The sequence below is a fragment of the Fringilla coelebs genome, assembly GCF_963513975.1.
Source record: "Fringilla coelebs genome assembly, chromosome: 3".
Classification (NCBI taxonomy): domain Eukaryota; kingdom Metazoa; phylum Chordata; class Aves; order Passeriformes; family Fringillidae; genus Fringilla; species Fringilla coelebs.
Genome location: NC_140030.1, coordinates 86,823,983 through 86,841,701, shown reverse-complemented (window position 1 = coordinate 86,841,701; position 17,719 = coordinate 86,823,983). Strand labels below are relative to the sequence as shown.

General features: G+C 42.9%; 1 protein-coding gene across 2 annotated transcripts in view; it reads right to left on the bottom strand.

Annotated features, from left to right (window-relative positions):
• Nucleotides 1-12,503: 12,503 nt before the first annotated feature.
• Nucleotides 12,504-17,719, bottom strand: part of BABAM2 (BRISC and BRCA1 A complex member 2) — a 163,445-nt gene continuing 158,229 nt past the window's right edge. The window contains exon 12 of one of the 2 annotated variants that reach the window (XM_084202712.1): nucleotides 12,504-16,490. In XM_084202712.1, coding sequence (XP_084058838.1) covers nucleotides 16,427-16,490 — 64 coding nt within the window. In that variant the 3' untranslated portion in view covers nucleotides 12,504-16,426. The remainder of the gene's footprint in view (nucleotides 16,491-17,719) is intronic. The other variant, XM_084202711.1, reaches the window with a different exon arrangement.

The following is a 17,719-nucleotide window of genomic DNA, read 5'->3' as shown; positions in this document are numbered from 1 at the left end:
GCTCCTGGCATGAGCTAATTAACTCTTCAGTTGCTGAGGAAGCTCAGAGCACCTTAATTTGACAGTCACCATAAAAGCATTTTGTCTGTCAACAGACTCTTTCATCCAAGGATCTCAAAGTGCTTTACAAGTATTAATTAAACTCACCAAAGTAAGTATGAATAATTATTGTCATTGAACAGTGTGGAGGCCAGGCTTGCCCAAGAGCAAGTGTCAGGACTCAGGGACAGGCACGGAAGGAGGAATTCTTAGCTGCAGTTGCCAGACTGCAAACCATCCTGCAGAGAACAGCCTCAGACTGCACCCTGGCTGAGCCTGCTGGACTATGCTCAAGGGTGTCCTCCCCTAGAAGACCACATTTGAAAAACAGGGGGAAAAAAAAAAGTCATTTTCATTTTGGAATACAATGCAATCTATGTCACAGCAAAAAATTTAGGCAAAATTGACATGAAGGAGTAAACTCACCGTATCAGTGTGAAGGCTTTCTAAGTAACAGAAAAGGAATGCTGTTTCATTTATCCTGCATCCTGTAGCAGTATCTTCTGCTGTTTTATGTGAGATTAGTAATTTCTGAAAATAATGCATAATTAATCACATGTTGAGGAATTAGGAACAGAATTTAAACACTATTTGAAACCTCAAATGATCAAACCTTCATTTATAAAAATGTGCTTATTATTTCCCCTTCCTGTTATGTATCTCAGTGCTTGGAACACTTTCCTTTTCCTATGCCTCCAACCATCCGGTATCAAATAGTCTCAGATCAGGGTTGCTTTCGTAGCAAATTCAGGTATATTTTTAAAGTGATAAAGACTCACTGTCATCACCTAGTCTGAACCCTTGCACAGCCCAACCCAGAGGAATTTAGCTGTTTACCTTGTAGATAGCCCAACTACTTACATCACGCTATTTGGTTAATTTTCACGGATGTACCCGAAACTGCTGAAAATTTCTCTTGTTTCCCCACCTTCCAAACCCTGCTCCATGTTGCATGAAAGAGCTCCAATACCGGGCTTCTTGTTTGCAATTTCCTTACCTACAGGAATGTTGTGGGAATTAATATACAAATATTGTGAGATTTGAAGATAGCAGAGCAACAGGGAGGGGAGTCATAAATATACCTCACGCAGATAATAGTGGCTATAAATTCTATTGCCTTGATATGGCTTGGCACCAGCACCCTGCAGAACTCCTTGCTGTGCTTGCTCCTCTCTCCATGGCAGCTTCACTGTTTATTACTGATATAATTACAGCACTATGACGTCTTCTGGACAGTTCTGGATAAAAACAGCCTTTTCACTTTGAAACAAGCACTTTACACAGCAGTGGCAGTTAAACTGAAGAATATCTGTACGAGGTGTGTGATGGTGGTAAACTGACGATTTGCCTTACGCCGGCACAGCTTTCCCATGCAATTGTCTTTTGGACAGCCAATTGGCCTCCGAGCTCAAACAGAGCCACCACAGCTGAGGCTCTGTGCCATGAACACTGCCCAGAGTGAAGAAACCGAGTGGGTGACTCTTCTTCATCACAGAGGATCCTCATCAAGGCCGTGCGGAGGTGATGGGAACGTGTGTCCCCCTGAAGCAAAGCCGGGGGTGGTCTCACAGAAGGGGAGCCGATGTGGGTGTGCTGCACGTGGGGAGGAAACACCCTTAGCACAGCGGTGGCACTGTGCAGCCTCTGCTCAGGCCTGCTGTCAGAGGAGCCCTTCCTCCTCCTCCTCCCCGTGCAGAGGGCCCTGTGCCTGTGGCTCTGCCCAGCCCCGCTGCCTGTCCAGCGTGCAGGTGGTGCTGCGCCCGCAGGAGCCTCCTACCGCACAGGACTCGAGGGTAGCTCCATCGCAGGGTCCCTGGGCAGCTTCAGATAGAACGGCCGGGCAGGACGGTGGCACAGTGATTGACCACTGAATTGGGAAGGGAGAGCCTCTTCTTTAGTTCTAGAAAGCTCATGGCCCGGGCCACTGCAAACTGAGCTCGATCGCGTGTTTCAGATCGGTGCTGCCTGTTTCCAATTACATCTGAGCACATTTCTGCAGAGAAGAGCCAAGGTCTTGATTTATAGGCTTTTGGGCAAGAGAATGCAGTGTTTTTCATTATCTTTATCTCTAAATCTGCTCTTGTTACTTGTTGCTTACAACAAATTTGCAGAGTCTAATGCAAAGGTCTTTTGTTAAGGTTTCCTACACTCAGATGCTAAAATCCTTCATTAAAGCCCAGGCTAATTGCTTCTGCATCAGATAGACAGGCCCATCCATTTCACCTTGCCCAGTGCCCCTGGGAAGGGAACAGTGTTTTGGGATGCATTCCCCTGGAGGTGGGAGAGCTGGAGCCACACCTGGGGTTGAACCTGTGCAGCTCACCCGTGCTGCCCTCCCACCCAGCCCAAGCCCAAGCACCTCGCAGGCGCTGGGGATGGTGGGAGAGGCAGCCAGCCTGCTCCTGCACCACTCACTCCGCACCAGACATTCCTCTGGCTGGATTTTCTGCTGCATTGGCTTCCCACATATTTATCCTGACATCACATGGGCTGGGGCCCTTCCCGCCTCTGCCCAGCAGGAGTTTGCTAATACAAAAAAAAAAAAAAATCCCTTTTTGAAAACGATGTCTTCTGTGGAAGGAAAAGGCTCAAATGCAGCAGGAAAAGAGTTTTATGAGCTTTGCTTCAATACTTGTTGTGCAACAACCTTATGGGATTTCATTATTTATGATTTTATCTAACTACAGTCTATGCCTAATAGCTCGGAGGTGCTGTTGATTAATTTTTTCCAGGTCTTTGATGTACCGGCAATAACTTGTCCACGTTGTCCTGTGTCAGTAAAGTGGAAATTGCCATGCCACAGTCAAGGTGGCATGAGGTGGCCAAAGCCAGAATAACTGCCTGTATCCACAGTAGGACCAAGGTTTCCGCCAGCTACGCTCTCCCTGCTGGAATTGGCTGATGGAGCTGTCATGAGTCAACTCACTAAAACAGGAAAAAAAGAACCCACCCAAAAAATGCTGCCTTTTTTTTTTTTAAAGTTTTTTTTCTAATTTTTTTTTTGTTAGTGTGTTGAACTAACTCCATGTGACCAGGTATGCACCAGAGCCGGCAGGAGGATGAAGGGAGCGATCAGGCAGCAAGGAGTGGCAGGAGGAGGAAGAGGAGGGAGAAGGGCAAGTGGGGGCAGGCTGGAAGATCATCTTTTGATACCACACCCTACGTATGGACACTGTCAGTCTAATTCCTACTGTACTGGTTCCATCCTTGATGTTGTAATCTGTTTCTGTGAATCTTTTCAATTAGGTAGTGATTTATTGGTTAGTGGGGTGGGTTTGGACACCCTCCAGCAACAGACACGAAATCCCTTACCATGCTGAGCTCTGTCCTATTGCCTGCAATGCAAAGGCACAAAGCTTTTTCTCCAGGAAATGATTCTTTTTTAAAATGATTATAAGATTATATGACTAGACTATCGTGTGATGTAAACCTGTCTGTTTCCAAAAGCTTTGGTGTAGTTACACCACTTACAAAAGGATTTGCTTCAAAATTTTTAGCTGTCCCAGCACATTAGCTGCTGGTTAACTGGAGGTCTTCCTGAAAAGAGTGCATTTATCAGCATAAATGGACCTGTTTCTTTCCTTATGTAGAGGTTTACAGTCTGCCCAAGTTAAAGTGCTTGCCAGTTCAAAACTTATTATTTCTTGTCATCACTTCTCTTATAGTCATAACCTTTCTGGTGTTAGTCCAATTCTGTGGATTTGTCAATCACCACCACAAAGAAACCCAGAGCCAAAATAAACCTGGCACCACTTTATTTCTGTATTACAAATGTACTGGCACAAACCTTGTCCACGGAATCTCCTATTTCAGCAAAGTGCTTGAAATCCTGTTGACTTCAATTAGTAAGTTAAGCAAGTGCTTAAATGCTGTATTTCAACTGGGGCCTGAAGACCGTACCTTGGCCAACTGGATTTGTTGTCTTTTTTTTTTTGATGCTTTTAGAGGAATTTCCACATTTCAGTTCAGTCAAAATATAAAAAATTTGGATGAGGTTAGGGAGAGCTGAAAGTTGATACTATGTTGTCTTCTGGCATAGTTCATTTACAAACTGTAGTCCTTTAAACACTAAGGATTCAAGTAGAGTGAACGAAAAAATGAGATGCCTTCAAAGTTATGGGCTCAAAATTTGGAGGGAAAAAAAAAAAAAGGTCTTGTTCAGCAAAATGACACAAGGAAGGGAATTACTGATGAATCAGAAAAACATGGACCACTGTGAATAGGCTTTACTTCATGGTAGCTGACGGTGTCTGGCAATTCTACACTACACACTACTCCTGTTCTCCCTGCATGCAATTACATATCAGTGTAATGCATGGTTATTACAAAATAACCACAACATGCTAGGAAGAACATTTTATGCTTCTCAGTTGGACAAGGCTCATCTGGTCTTAATTTTTTTTTAAGGAACATCTTCTATTTTAAGATTTTTCCCATTTAGCCAATGGAATCTATGTTAATTTGACCTCTATTAAATCAAATTATTCTCTCTGATGATCAAAGAGCTCTGGGGCACTTTCCTGAGAGGCCAGAATACCTTGCTGCTGGAGCAGGCTGGCTGAGCAGCAGCATGCAAGTTCTCCCCCACTTTCCTTCTGTTGGGAGAGAGGATTCCAGTCTGGCCCCTTGCTCTCAGCCCCAGACCCACGTGCTGCCCTCACCCAAACCTGTTTCTCTCAGGCATGCTTGTGCTGCCCACCCAGAGGTTTTGCAGGAGGTAGAGCTATTGAGCACTGCCCTTCTCCCACTGGGTTTGGGCACCTTGCTTGGAGCTGAAGGAAAATCCTTAGGAGCTCTGCCTGCATGGTGGCTGCTTCTTCTTTGCTTCCTTGTTTTTGACAAGACTGGCAAGGACTGCTGCCTCCTGCAGGGCCCATTCCTGCAGGTGATTGGGAGATGGGTGCTGAGCACAACTGGCAACAGCTGGAGCCTCCCAAGAGGCAGGTGAAGAAGCATCCTGGCCCTGGGTGATGCCTGCATGGTTGACAGGGAGCCCCAGGGGACACCCTGCCTATTCCCAACCAGTGTCAAGAGCCTTCCAGCTCTTAGCAATAATCTAAAGGACTGAAATCTCACACCTGGTGACTCAGGGCATGGCTTTGCTGGTGATGGAGCAGGGTGAAGAGCCCCGAGTCTCGTGGGAAGGGCACTACCTGCAGCCTTGTGCCATTCCCACTCTGCCCTCCTGCATGGGATGTGCCAGCTTGGGCTCCACGGGCCAGGTGGCTGCAGAGGCAGAGCCAGGGCACTGGAGCCTCTGCACTGCCTTTCTTGGCACATCTGCTCCCAGGCAATGCCAGTGGGATGTGGCAGGAGAGGCTCAAGCTGAGGATGGAGCCATTTCCCACTCTCACAGTGAGACTGGACACAGCTTCCTCCTGCCCCAGACAGGGTGGGAGCAGCACTGCTGGCTGCAGCACGGCTGGGCCTGGCTCCTGACCTGCCACAGAGCAGCCTGGACAAATCACATCCTTGCTCTCTGCCTCAGTCCCTTGTTTGTAAAATGGACACAAATACTTCACAAGGGTGTTGTGAAACCTAATTAATTAATTAATACCTGTACTGCACTTTGATGTCCTCACATGAAAAGTCCTATATAACTACAAAGCATTTTTAATGTTATAAAGCAAGAACGACTTGCTGTCTTGCCTTGGCAAAGAGGCTGATTAGATGTTATCAGTTCTGCTGCTCACATACACAGAAACTGCTGCACTGGGGTTTGGATCCTGGTTTGTCTTTAAAGAGTCACATAGTAAAATGATGGGAAGAGTTAATTTGGCAGTCTGTTCCCTGTGACTTCAGGGAGTGGCCAGAATGCCTTTATATTTTCTGTCAACAAAATAAGCTAAATAACCCTAGAAGAAAAAAAAAAACCAAAAAACAAACCAACAAAAAAACCCCAAACCCTGACATATCTGTGCATACAGGTGTGTCCTGATCACATGATCACACCTGCAGTAACTGGACCAAAAGGCTTCCTAGCCCAAGCCTGAGAAAAAGCTGTACCAAGGAGCACCTAATCCTGCATTAAACAACCGCATGCTGCTCACGTTTCACAGAAGGCAACTGGCTCCTAAGTCTGAGTCTGTTTGGGCCAAATCTCATTGCCTGTTTCTGGCAGTTCTGCTGTTAACACAGTTCCCTTTGCAGGTTTACTACTTAAGTGATGGAGACTCAGCCTGGGCAGTTGGGACTGAGGAGCCCTGATTCTGCTTTCATCATGAAATGCGTGGTACCGGGATGCCAGAAGGCGCCATTGCAGAGCCTGTGCTTTAATCTGCACTCAAGTGATGAGCAATGTTAAGGAGCTGCACAGTATTGTCCTTCCTTTAGAGAGCTCAGTTATGTCTGTGTGCAGTGGAGGGATGAAAGTTCAGCTTTAAATGTTAAAATTCCCAACAGACCTGTCCTGCACTGCATTTAAAGACTCACAAATAAGTTAATGACAAAATACAAACGCCTTGACTCCTGCAATTTAGAAAACTGGAGCCAAAGGAGTCTTAATAATCCTGTTTTTCTTTCCCCATTAACACTGTTTACTTTCTGCATTTCCTTGACCTTGAAGAGCAATCCTGCACAATTCCACGTGCTCACCTCCACCTTCAGCCCTTCCAGCACAAACACAATACCCAGCAGTGCAGTTCCAGGCCCACAGCAGCACAGTGCCAGCAAGCCTCTGCTCCCTCCCTCTCTGCCTGCCAGCACCCACTTTCTGTCCCTTCCCTGAAACCTAAAACTTGGCTGTACACCTGCATGTTGTCATTTGCTAGGATGAACAGGTAAATACACACGAAGCACATTGCAAAGGGCTTGGGCTCCTTCCCTGTCATTTCCAGAGGCTGCCTCAAAGCTTGGGGATGCTCAGAGGTGCCTGCAAGCAATAAGCAATTGCTCACAGGCACTTTCTTGGCTTTTTTTTTTAATTAAAAAAAAATTAATGGCAACTTCTCCCTGTGCTCATCTGGACAGCATTTGGAAGACAGAGGGATTCTGTGTATGCCACTGCATCTGGCAGCACTGTGCCTGAGCTGGTGCTCTCAGCCTGTCCTGCCCTGTGGAGGGAGAGGGGAGGGAGCCAAAGTCCAGCTCAGGTTGGAACAGCTGGAGGCAGGAATATGCACAATGGGAGGAAACCGGGTACATCGCCTTTGCAAAAACAAACAAACAACACTTCGAGAAATGAAAAAAAAAAAAGCCCCTCCTGAACCAGCTCGGACAAAATCCTTTCCTTCCCCCAGCAACAGAGGGACGCAGAGGCTGAAGTGTTTTCACACTGAAAGCATGGCATCGCTTGTGAGCTTTTTCTACAGTCTACAAATAAACAAAACCCAGGGAGTGTTTTGCATTCAATAGTTAATCACAGTTGGCTGAGTGTTTTTATTTTTCTTCACTGTAAAGGCATTCTTGGTCCGCCTCCCAAACAGCTTGTTTTGTCTGAGAGATTTAATCTTGAGTGGCAGGACAAGGTGCAAAGACAAACCTCAAAACAATTCTTATTTTTCTATAGCAAGATGTCACATGTAAAAGCTAACTACCCTACAAACAGGCCCCTCAGGTTGGCATGCACAGGGCTTCTTGCCACAATTGCCAGTCGGCCAGGATACCCTTGCCCACAAAGCAGCTCATTTCACTCGGTTTTAACTCTTTCCTGTTTGTGAATTGCTCTTCAAGTGGTCTAAACAACCAGAATTCAACGCAGGTTGGACCAGTTTCCAGCCCTAGCTCCTCCCTGAAGAAGCATCTTGTTTGTATACACGGAGCACTGGCACCAGAGCTCAGCCTACTTTCAATCCAAACACAGTTTTTCTTCAAAGCAACATCAAGGTACCTTTCATAAAAACGAAGGGATGATGCAATACATATAAAGTGCATCAACAAGTACCTGAGCTGCTCTGCTCAGAATTAGCTTAGGCAGTTACTTAAGAGCATTGTGTTGGACAAATATCAGCCACATTTTTGCAGCCACGCCTACTAGCACAAGTGAATGACTGAAAAAGTACTGAATTTATTTAAATTTTATGGTTTGCCCTTCTAAGATCTAAAAATGGTTAGAAACAATAAACTTATGAAATATCACCACTTATGCTCTCCGTTTTGTTTCCAAGTGCTATTGTCTCTGAACAATCTTTAAAGGAGATAGCTTGTTCTTAGACTTGTATCACAGGCATTAAAAAAATGAATAAAACCACCTCCAAGTTGCCTGAAAGATTTATCTTCAGGTCATTTAGTCCCATTTTGCTTGAAGCAGGACTATCACCAGTTGCTGGATAGGACCACCATGGCTTTGCCTACTCCTGGCTCACCAATCTCCAGGGAGAAGCCCCAACCTCTGGGGGGGCACCACTTCCACTGTGGGACTGCATGTGCTTGTGGAAATTCTCTCTGCTGTGGGCTTAGTATCCTGAAGATTTGTGCATTTGACCGTGTCACTTCTCGAGGCAGAATTTTTGGTAACTCTTCCCCATAAACACAATCCAACAGACCTGGTAGGAAGCAGTCACGAAACTGCCTTCAAATCCATTTCAACAGCTTCTCGTAACTTCCCTAATTCTGTGTATGTAACACTAGACGCAGGGAGATGCTTCTGATGTTTCTTTAGGGTATATGCTTTAAAGTCAGTACAAGGTCTTAGCAAACATGGGGGTCTATACAACGCAATGCTGGTAACCTCCATCATCTTCCAAGTGTCTGCCCTGAATGAACTTCCCTGATTGTTGAGCCTGCTCCAAAGTATCTCAGAGCAGGGAACATAACAAACACTTCACACAGTATAGCTAATGAGGGGGACCCTTTTGCAACAGTGTATCACAGGGGGGAATGCCACATGAATACATGGTTCATTTCTGAAAAGAGCCATGACCCATGATCCATTTCTAACGCACCACAATAAAAATAATGCCCAATTCAACAAAATGGCCATGACAAATGCAGAAGAAATAGTCCTGCCACCCACAAGCATGACAAACCAAGTGATTAGGTTATTTTTGAATCTTTCTTATAAAGTACTCCAGCAATGGGTAATGCCAGAGACAGGGAATTGGATTTGCCTGAGCAATGTCCTGACAGACACCACCTCCTCCTTCAAACCAGGCACCTCTGAGTGTTCCTTGCAGCCTTGCTTTGAAAAGCCTTTTCCTCCCAAGCAGGCATTTACCCTTTTTGTACGAGCTTTGTATGAGCAATCCAGGTTGTTACTGAACACCCATCCACTGGAGGAGAGGAAGGCAGGATCAATTTGTGGGGGTTTTTGTGCAACCTGCCCATAATTAGCCCCAAGCAGCAGCTGAGTCACTCCAAGAGTCCCGGGCGCTATTAGGACCAGACACGCCACGGCCCAGTGTATAATTATATACCAGCCAGCAGCGTGTGGAAATGGCTCCATTTACTATCTGACCCCATTGGACAGAAGCTGTCATTCCTTCTTGGCTTCCAGGGCTGTGGGAGCTCTGAGGAACACAAGCCAAATTCTCACAGTCCAAACTCATTCACCCAAACTCACCTCTTTCTTGCTGAAACCAGCAGATGCCATTCTCTTTCCAGGTTCACCGGTGAGCTGCCTGAGAGCTCCCCTACAGGCAAGAGCAAAGTGGGTGCCTTGAGACACAGCAAACACTGGATACAAGGGACAGGGAGATGAGCGCAGGAAGTCTAGGAAACACGGCATGCCAGTAGTGTCTGTTTCATCAGAGAGCAGGCTCAGTTGGCCAAAACAAACAAGAAATCACCCCCAGCTGGCAGGGCTGTACTTGAATTGCAGCTGGATTTTGCAGCTGCCTTTTCCTATCAAGGCAGTATGGGGAAACGCCTGGCTTCAGCAGCATCAGCAGGGTGGCATTCCCCCTGGCACAGCCCCTGTGTGGGGCACACAGACGAGCCCAGTCCCTGCTGATGAGCCAGCAAATCCTGTTGCCTCCTGCAGCCGGGATCTCACAGGCTGCACACAGCGCCCGAGCCAGCAGAGGCCCTTTTGCTGCTCCCCTGGGGAAAGGTGAAGAACGGGCCTGGCCTTTTGTCAGCCCAGGCTGTCACAGCAGCTCCAGTGAGCCTTGCTGGGAGGGCTGTGTGACACTCGGGCTGCTGCTGATGCTGCAGCTCAGGGAAGAAACGCATGGCTCCAACCTCGAGCTGCTGCTCTTGCAGCAGTGCTACATCCCCTTCGAAAGACACAAGGAACCTCGATGGCTCTGGTTTTTAAACAAGTACTGAAAAAATTTTGCTGAAAGGGACAGTGGAATAAGGGAAACAGGATGTCAAATTAGGATCAGCTTGAACCATGTCAAATAAACAACGAGGAAATAAAATGTACCCTGATTGCTGGCAGGCTTGAAGGCTTACAAAGTACTCGCCCCACCCAAATCAAGGGCTTGGAATGGAGCAGCAGTGGAACAGAAACCCCTGACAGCGTGAGATTTGCTGCTCCCTAGTACTGCTTTGCCATCCTCAGGGACAGAAAAAGCATCATTAGGGTTTAACTAGAGTTGGATGAAAACATGGAGTACCCCAAGGATCAATTTTCACTGTGGGCAGCTGCAGCACGAGCATTAATTCTTCACCCTTTCTGGTGACAGGAGAAACACGGGGAGCTGTAGACACAAATAGTGTTAGACTTGTAATATGTATTTTGCAATGAAATGCTTGCTTTACTTCCTGTTGTTTAGAACTGCATTTATTCTTTAGCACTGCAAGAAAAACCTCCTGTATTTTGTACTTGGTGCACATTTAAAGGCCCATATATTGTAGACTCAGCAAGTGGCAGGGCAGATCCCAAACCTTGCTTCCTTTCTGATTTCTTGATGATTTAAGACCTATTTTCAGCAGCTGATACTGGTTTCCCCCCTTGCCTTTTCGCTTGGTAACTACCACTTCAACAAAATGGTGTTTGTGCAGTGCCTTGGAACCAAGAACTGAGCTTTGTAACATCAGACAGTGAATAGAATAAGAAAAGCAGGACTAAAATCACCTACATACCATGTGCCTTTCAAGGCACATACTTAAAAATATATGGCAGAACCCTCGAGTTCTTGCAGAATAATAATTTGACTGCTAGATTTTTATTTCCTACATGGCTAAAATGACTTGCATGTTTCTGATATTTTTCTTTACCTTCTCCCAGAACAAAGTTTGAAATTATTCTTTCAATCTACAGAAATCAGTAAATTAAAATATTAAAAAAACCCTGCACTGTTTATAGACATTTTTCAGACTTACTGGCTTTCCCTGTAGGGGTAAGCCTATTGATGCAAAGTATAAACAGGAAAAGATAGTGTCTGATCAATGCTTTATTTAGGTGCAGGCTTCCTTCAGGAAAGGACAATTCACTTTGCCTCTGCTAATTTGCTAACATGGAAATTAAATGAAGAGTTGGAAAAAAACCCCCTTACCCAGTGCCATCAGCACGATTGTCCTCTCTGATCTGGTAATAGCCTTTCCTCAGAATTCTTCTGTTGTGGAGAACACAACACTTGGCTTAGTAAATAAAAACCAGCTTCTACTTATTTTTACAGCAAATAATTCTATATTTAATGTAGGCCCACAAGATGTTGGCATATGCCTTGTTGCCTTGTTAAAAGAAAGAACTTAAGTTTGCTAAAAATAGGAGTAACTAGTAAGGATGAAGCAAAATTGTCCCAGAGGAAGACAGAGACCTGAAAATAAAAACTGAAAAGGAGGTAACTTACTTCTTAAATGTTTCTGAAAATCCCTTAAGAGTAACTTTTAGGTTTAATGAGCGTTACAATGCATCAATTACAGAGACATAAGTAATTTAAGGGAAGAGCTTGCATTGGCAGTTCGGCTTGGTCACTGACTTCATTTGCTTTGCAGGGCAAGGAACAGCACCCCATAATTAACAACTGTGGTCATAAGTTGTGTCCAAAGCTTGCTACCTCCTTGCAGCACATCTTCTCACAAAGCTAGAAAGGTGAGAAACTCCCCTTCTGCACCGACAAAGGACTCGCCCTTCATGTCACTGCCGCACAGACACGGCACCAGAAATGTGTTTCACGCCTGCTCTGCTGACCCTCACCTGCTGCTACAGTTTCTATTGCCTGCTGCTTCCCTGGTTAAGGAACACAGAAACATGTCTAAGCTGCAGTGTCTAATTACTCATCACTTACACAGGCTTCTGAGCTCTGCTAAACTCCCAGCCTTGTATTAGGGGGCACTGCTCAATGGAGAGCACTCAAGATCTAATCCTCTCTTTCCTCGGTAAGAAGTCTCTGTGTAAAACCATCTGAAGTGAGACTTTAGGTACTGCACTTCATGGCTAAATCCCATCCACTGACTGATTCACCAAAGATGCTTATTGCTGTAGGTTCCAGGCAGGATGAGAGAAAGGGAACATACAGAGAAACATCCCTAGGGAAGGTTTAACAATGCACAGGAGATCCATGCTAACTCCAGCAATGATCTTTTCTCAAGAACTGACTCAAGTCTACTCTCATTATGAATGGGAGGATGTTCAAGGACAGTGACAATACCAAAATGTGCCCATTCAGCAAATGAAAAGTGCCAGTCAACAAAACAGCGTCCAGCACAATGGAAAGATCAATGAAGGCCAAACAATGTATGGTATAGTTACCTTTTATTTATTCTTCCAGCTGTTTGTCCAGTCTTTCCAGCAAGTTCACAAGAAGTCTGACTTTGAATCCATAAGATTTGGTATTACTTCTAGGACAGCGGATTATGTACGCAGAAGAACGAAGGCTTGACTCTAAGTTTGTGATTTAAGGACCTTTGGAAAACCATGCATTAGCAGGGCTTAGTAACTCAAGACTTACTGCATTCTTTCAGTCAAAACTAGGACAGTGTAGAGTTTAGGCTTTTCAATACATTTGCAACATTGCTATTTTTCTCCTACATTCTGTGGTTCTCATAAGCCAAGGAAAATAGCCTAGGTCTGATTGCTCCCTTCAATTGCATATATCACATAATAGAGAAGGAAGTGCTGAGAGTCTCAGTGCCGTTAAACTGTCCACAATGGAAATTATAATAAAACAGGAGATAACAGAAATAACTCCAACTCATCAGATCCCAACTTTCGTGGCTAACAAAAATGCCTTCAATGGATACTTGGTTTGATATAAATACATTCCAATGAACCCTCTCTTCTGGTACAGTATTTATATGGTAATTCTCCTGGAGAGAAGCTTCCATGCATTTCAGTGTCTCTCCTCTCATTTGGAGAGCTAACACTCCCAACACTTCTGGAACTATTAGAAAGAAAATAAAATACCCATAAAATAGTTCTACTTTTGAGAGCTATTAGAAAGGGATCCATACAGGTCAAAGAGTGAAGGGTGCGTTAATTCAGTGTACTAAAATGCCTTTTCTTCTAATCTGAAGTTTAAATGCAAACAGTACAGTTTTTCATCTTTTTCCTTTTTTTTTTTTTCCCCAAAATACAAGCAATTGTAGCATGACATTAAAATTAGACTGAAACTATTGACTCGTTTCTATGCATGTTGTGAAAAGCTGGCCTAACTGTTGAATTCAAAACAATAAACTGCTGGTTTAGGCTTTTTGTACCCTCAAAATACTTTCTTATGTGGCTTCTAAAACTCTTTAATAATAAAGCAGTTCATTGTCCAAAATGACTAGGACTGAGGTGAAGGATACATTTTTGGTTGAGAATAAATCTAAATTCTGAAAAGTGGACCTCTTTTCAAACTATCTTGCAATTTCTAGCCTTTGAAGTATGGTAACTTCTGAAAAGATAAAACAAATAAATAACTGGTGTCACTTGGGCAATCAGGTAAATAAACCACACACTGTGTTCATGGAGCAATCAGTGTAACACTGAATCAAAAACAAAGCTATAAAATGTAAGATTCCAGGAATGTACCGATGCATCCTAAGAGTTTGGTTTATACCTTTTGAAGACATCTAGAGATTGTTTCTATCAGATTTTGAACACTATGAGAACAAATGTTTTTAGCCATCCTTCCTCTCCCACCCCATTCACAAGGTTGGCTTATTCTTGAACATGTGTCTGTGGCTTTAGCTTTTACCTGAAGAAATGTAGATGTAAGACCATCCCACTATACTAAACGATATTTTGTTCTTAGTCACTTGAGGTTGTTTAGTTATGATTTTGCTATTTGCATAAAACCATTACCTTCTGTGAGACTCAATAAAATCAGAAAGTTTTAAGAAAGCTACAAAAAGCAAACCTCAAAAACAGAAAAACTGAAATTAGAGCTAAGCAGTAGCCATAAAATAAGTCAGCAAAAAAAAAAAAAACTAAAACAATAGTCTGTGTATTAATGCTTATCTAAAATAACTCCTGAAACTACAAAAAAGTATATCTAGCAAAATATTAAAAAGTTCTAAGCTTAATTATAAAACTCTGTGCATTGTGTTTTAAAGCATACAAGCAAGTATTGTATTCAAAATAAGCAAGCATTGTTCTAACCAAAAGTAAGAGCGCTTATATAGTTAAATAAAACTACTGTCAATATGCTTTTGCTTTTTGTAATCAGTCAAAAAACTTTTAAAGTAAGTTGTAACATTAGGTTCTTATTCTACTGCCTAAGATGTGAACTAATAACATCTTCCCATTGTCATAACCATGTAATGGAACTAATGCTAAAAAATAAAACAACTCAAAAGGCATTCCTAACAATCCCATCCTATTTGTAATTTGTGCGTAGCCCCCAACCAGTGATAACCTTCCACATCTGCTCTAAGGATGCAAAAGCCTCATGCAGCATCACCACAGAGGGAATTCAGACTCAGACCTTTGAAACTGTTGACAGTGCTCAGATAATGCACTGATAATCACAAAGGGGTGGGTCACAGGACGGAATATGCCTTCTCTGCAGACTTACAATAGAACTTCTTATTCTTTTATTTATTCTTACCATACAGATTTTGTTTGCATAATTTTCAGCCAAGAACTTCAGTATTAAACATAATTTAAATTTTGCTCACAAACTGGCTAAAAATACTTGTAGTTTCTAGAGGCGAATTATTTGCATAATTCTTAATTATTAAGCTTCACGACGCAAAACCCATCTGTATTTCCTAGGTGAATATAAACCCTGAAAAGCACTACTTTTCATGCAAAATAACAAGTTGTAGGAAGGGTAGGAGAATACTGCCAATCAAGTAGCTTGACGAGACTTCCTTGCATGTGATGCCATAGTGCATAATTTAAAATAAAATGTTTTCCAGTTCCACTGTATCATCTGCATACTATTCATTTAGTTCCTTGTATTTAGCAGAAGTAGGGCATATTTTCCAGATACCATTTATAAGCAACATACTCTGTTAATTTTATTCCTTACTGGAAAGTACCTTGGTCTATTCACAAATTAACTGGGGAAGTGACATTGTGACCATTAGTCCCAACTGGTGCGCCTGACACAAGCAGGAAAGAAAGCATGAATAGGCAGGATTTTGCATTTGGCATTTCAGAATTAGGGAAGGTAATGTTTCCAGTTATATTTTCTGAGAAGATATGCTGAACTTAAGCATTAAGCTAAATACCTATAGTCCTACATTATTTCATCAGCTATTTTCTAAGACATCATTCATTCCTTTGTTGAAAGTTTGCTTCTTATCAGTATTTATCTTATTTGGAAAAATTACAGGCCTATGAAAGAGCTTTATTTTGTTATACTGGTTTATATAACTGGTTACTTGCATGTTGGTACTAAAGAAACAGAATATTTTGTAATGGCAAGGGGCACTCATTAGGAAAACACCAAAATTGTACAACTGGAAATAAAAACAAAGCACAAACACCTAACATTTCTCATAAAATGAACTTTCAACAGAAGTATTGGCAAAACCACCAAACCTCAAACACCTTGCCATATTAACTTCAGACCAACTGGAAAGGCACTGAGAATTGAAGGGTGCAACTCATATCCCAACCTGTAGAGTAACAACCACAGAGAGACGCAAACCTCCGAGGCAGAATGTGGCACTGTACAGTCCATTAGGCATTCCTGGTACATACGGCAGTTTTGTGTTTCCTTAGGATAGGCTGAAAATGTTAACTAAATGTACACATTACACCATATTTCCATGGGGAAGAGCAGTCCAATTTAGACCATCTGAGACAAGGAAACAAGGCATAACATCCAGGACATTGTTGGCACAAGAAAGTGTTATCCTATCAATACACGCCTTTTTAAATTTAATCCAATAGATATACAAAGGAATGATGGTGGCAGAGGCAAAGGGGCAGGACTAATATCAAATATTCAGTCCTAAGCATGCTAGTGAGGTCTTTGTTTCAAAAACTGAAGCTACCAAAACCAGTTCAGAGGCAAGAAAGCACTTATCAAGACAGTCCAACCCATTTCCAGGCATCCTTCTTCTCGGCTGACATGTGCAGACTGAAGGATCTGTCCAGTATAGTTTCCATGCCCGAAGCTGTTTAAAGCTTCCCATTAGCAAATGCTGCCTCCTGGAACTGAGGGACAAATGTCTTGAAATATGTCCTAGTGAAAAGAACAGAAAATATATGATTAGGAAGGAGTAATCTTAAAAGCATGAATTGAAGCACTTGATGTTTCTCATGTTTTGTATTTCCCCTATGTGGAGAAGGCTTCACATATGGAACAAAAGGCCCAAAGACAGACAAGGCAACGGAGCAGGAAAATAGTGAAGTCAGAATACGTGTAGGAGATAAGCTCTTTATCTGTCTCAGAAACCTTGACACAATACTGTCACTGCTGATGGCAGCAGTTTACATGAAATGCAGCAAATAAATACTAACAACATTGTATGAACAGTAAGTCCTTTTACAAAATTTATAGGATAATGCTCTTTTCTAAAGTGAGCTTTGTATATTTTGGATCTTAGTCTATCTTCTCTGCAAAGGATCAAGTAACTCATAAATCCAAAAACGAGCTAATCCTACATATCCAAAATTGAGTTAGAACTGTACCTTTGAGTTTTTTTGCTGAGATACTCAACCATGTAGTAATGGTGTTTTACATGTCCCAGGGATGCCCTTTACTTGCCAGTTATATTAGAAGTTGCTTTATCATTCTGCCTTTGGTTTCTGCCTGCTGCGTTTTGCACCAAACTTTCAATTGCTCTATTTTTTTTTAAATTTTGTTTTTTATTTCTATTACTGGGCTCTATAAATTTCTCTCCTGTTAGAAGAAATCTAAAGTGAGAATAGCTGCAATGTCATTTATTAGATTCCTGATCTCTCTCCTGGTTTACCTCCTGAAGCAAACACACACTGATCAGCTTCACAATCATGATGTGTTTCATAACTGCAGTAGAAGCTTTGGCAATCACTGAACAGCAACCGTACTTCCTCACACCTAAAAACGTTGCAAGACCATGAAGGGAATGCTCCTCTCTCTTTGTGAGGTTGTGCCTGGCAAATTAATTAACAGATAGCTGCAGTCAGCTTTTGTGCACAAGGTATAAATACATATGAGATGCTGTCCAAAGGTTAAAAGAGCAATGGAAAGTAAAAGCACTTCTGGACTGAGAAGCTGATCCCAGAAATGGAAACAGCCATAATAAAGAGGACAACCAGCACACACATTTTATAGCATATACAGATTGTGCTGTGTATTTAGAGAACACACTTTGGTTTATTGAAGCAAAGTTCAGAAAACAACCTCATAATCATGCCTGCAAAAGTGATTGTTCATGCTGGCACACACACAAACATAATCCAGCTGAGAAGGTCTGCCTGATCTCAACA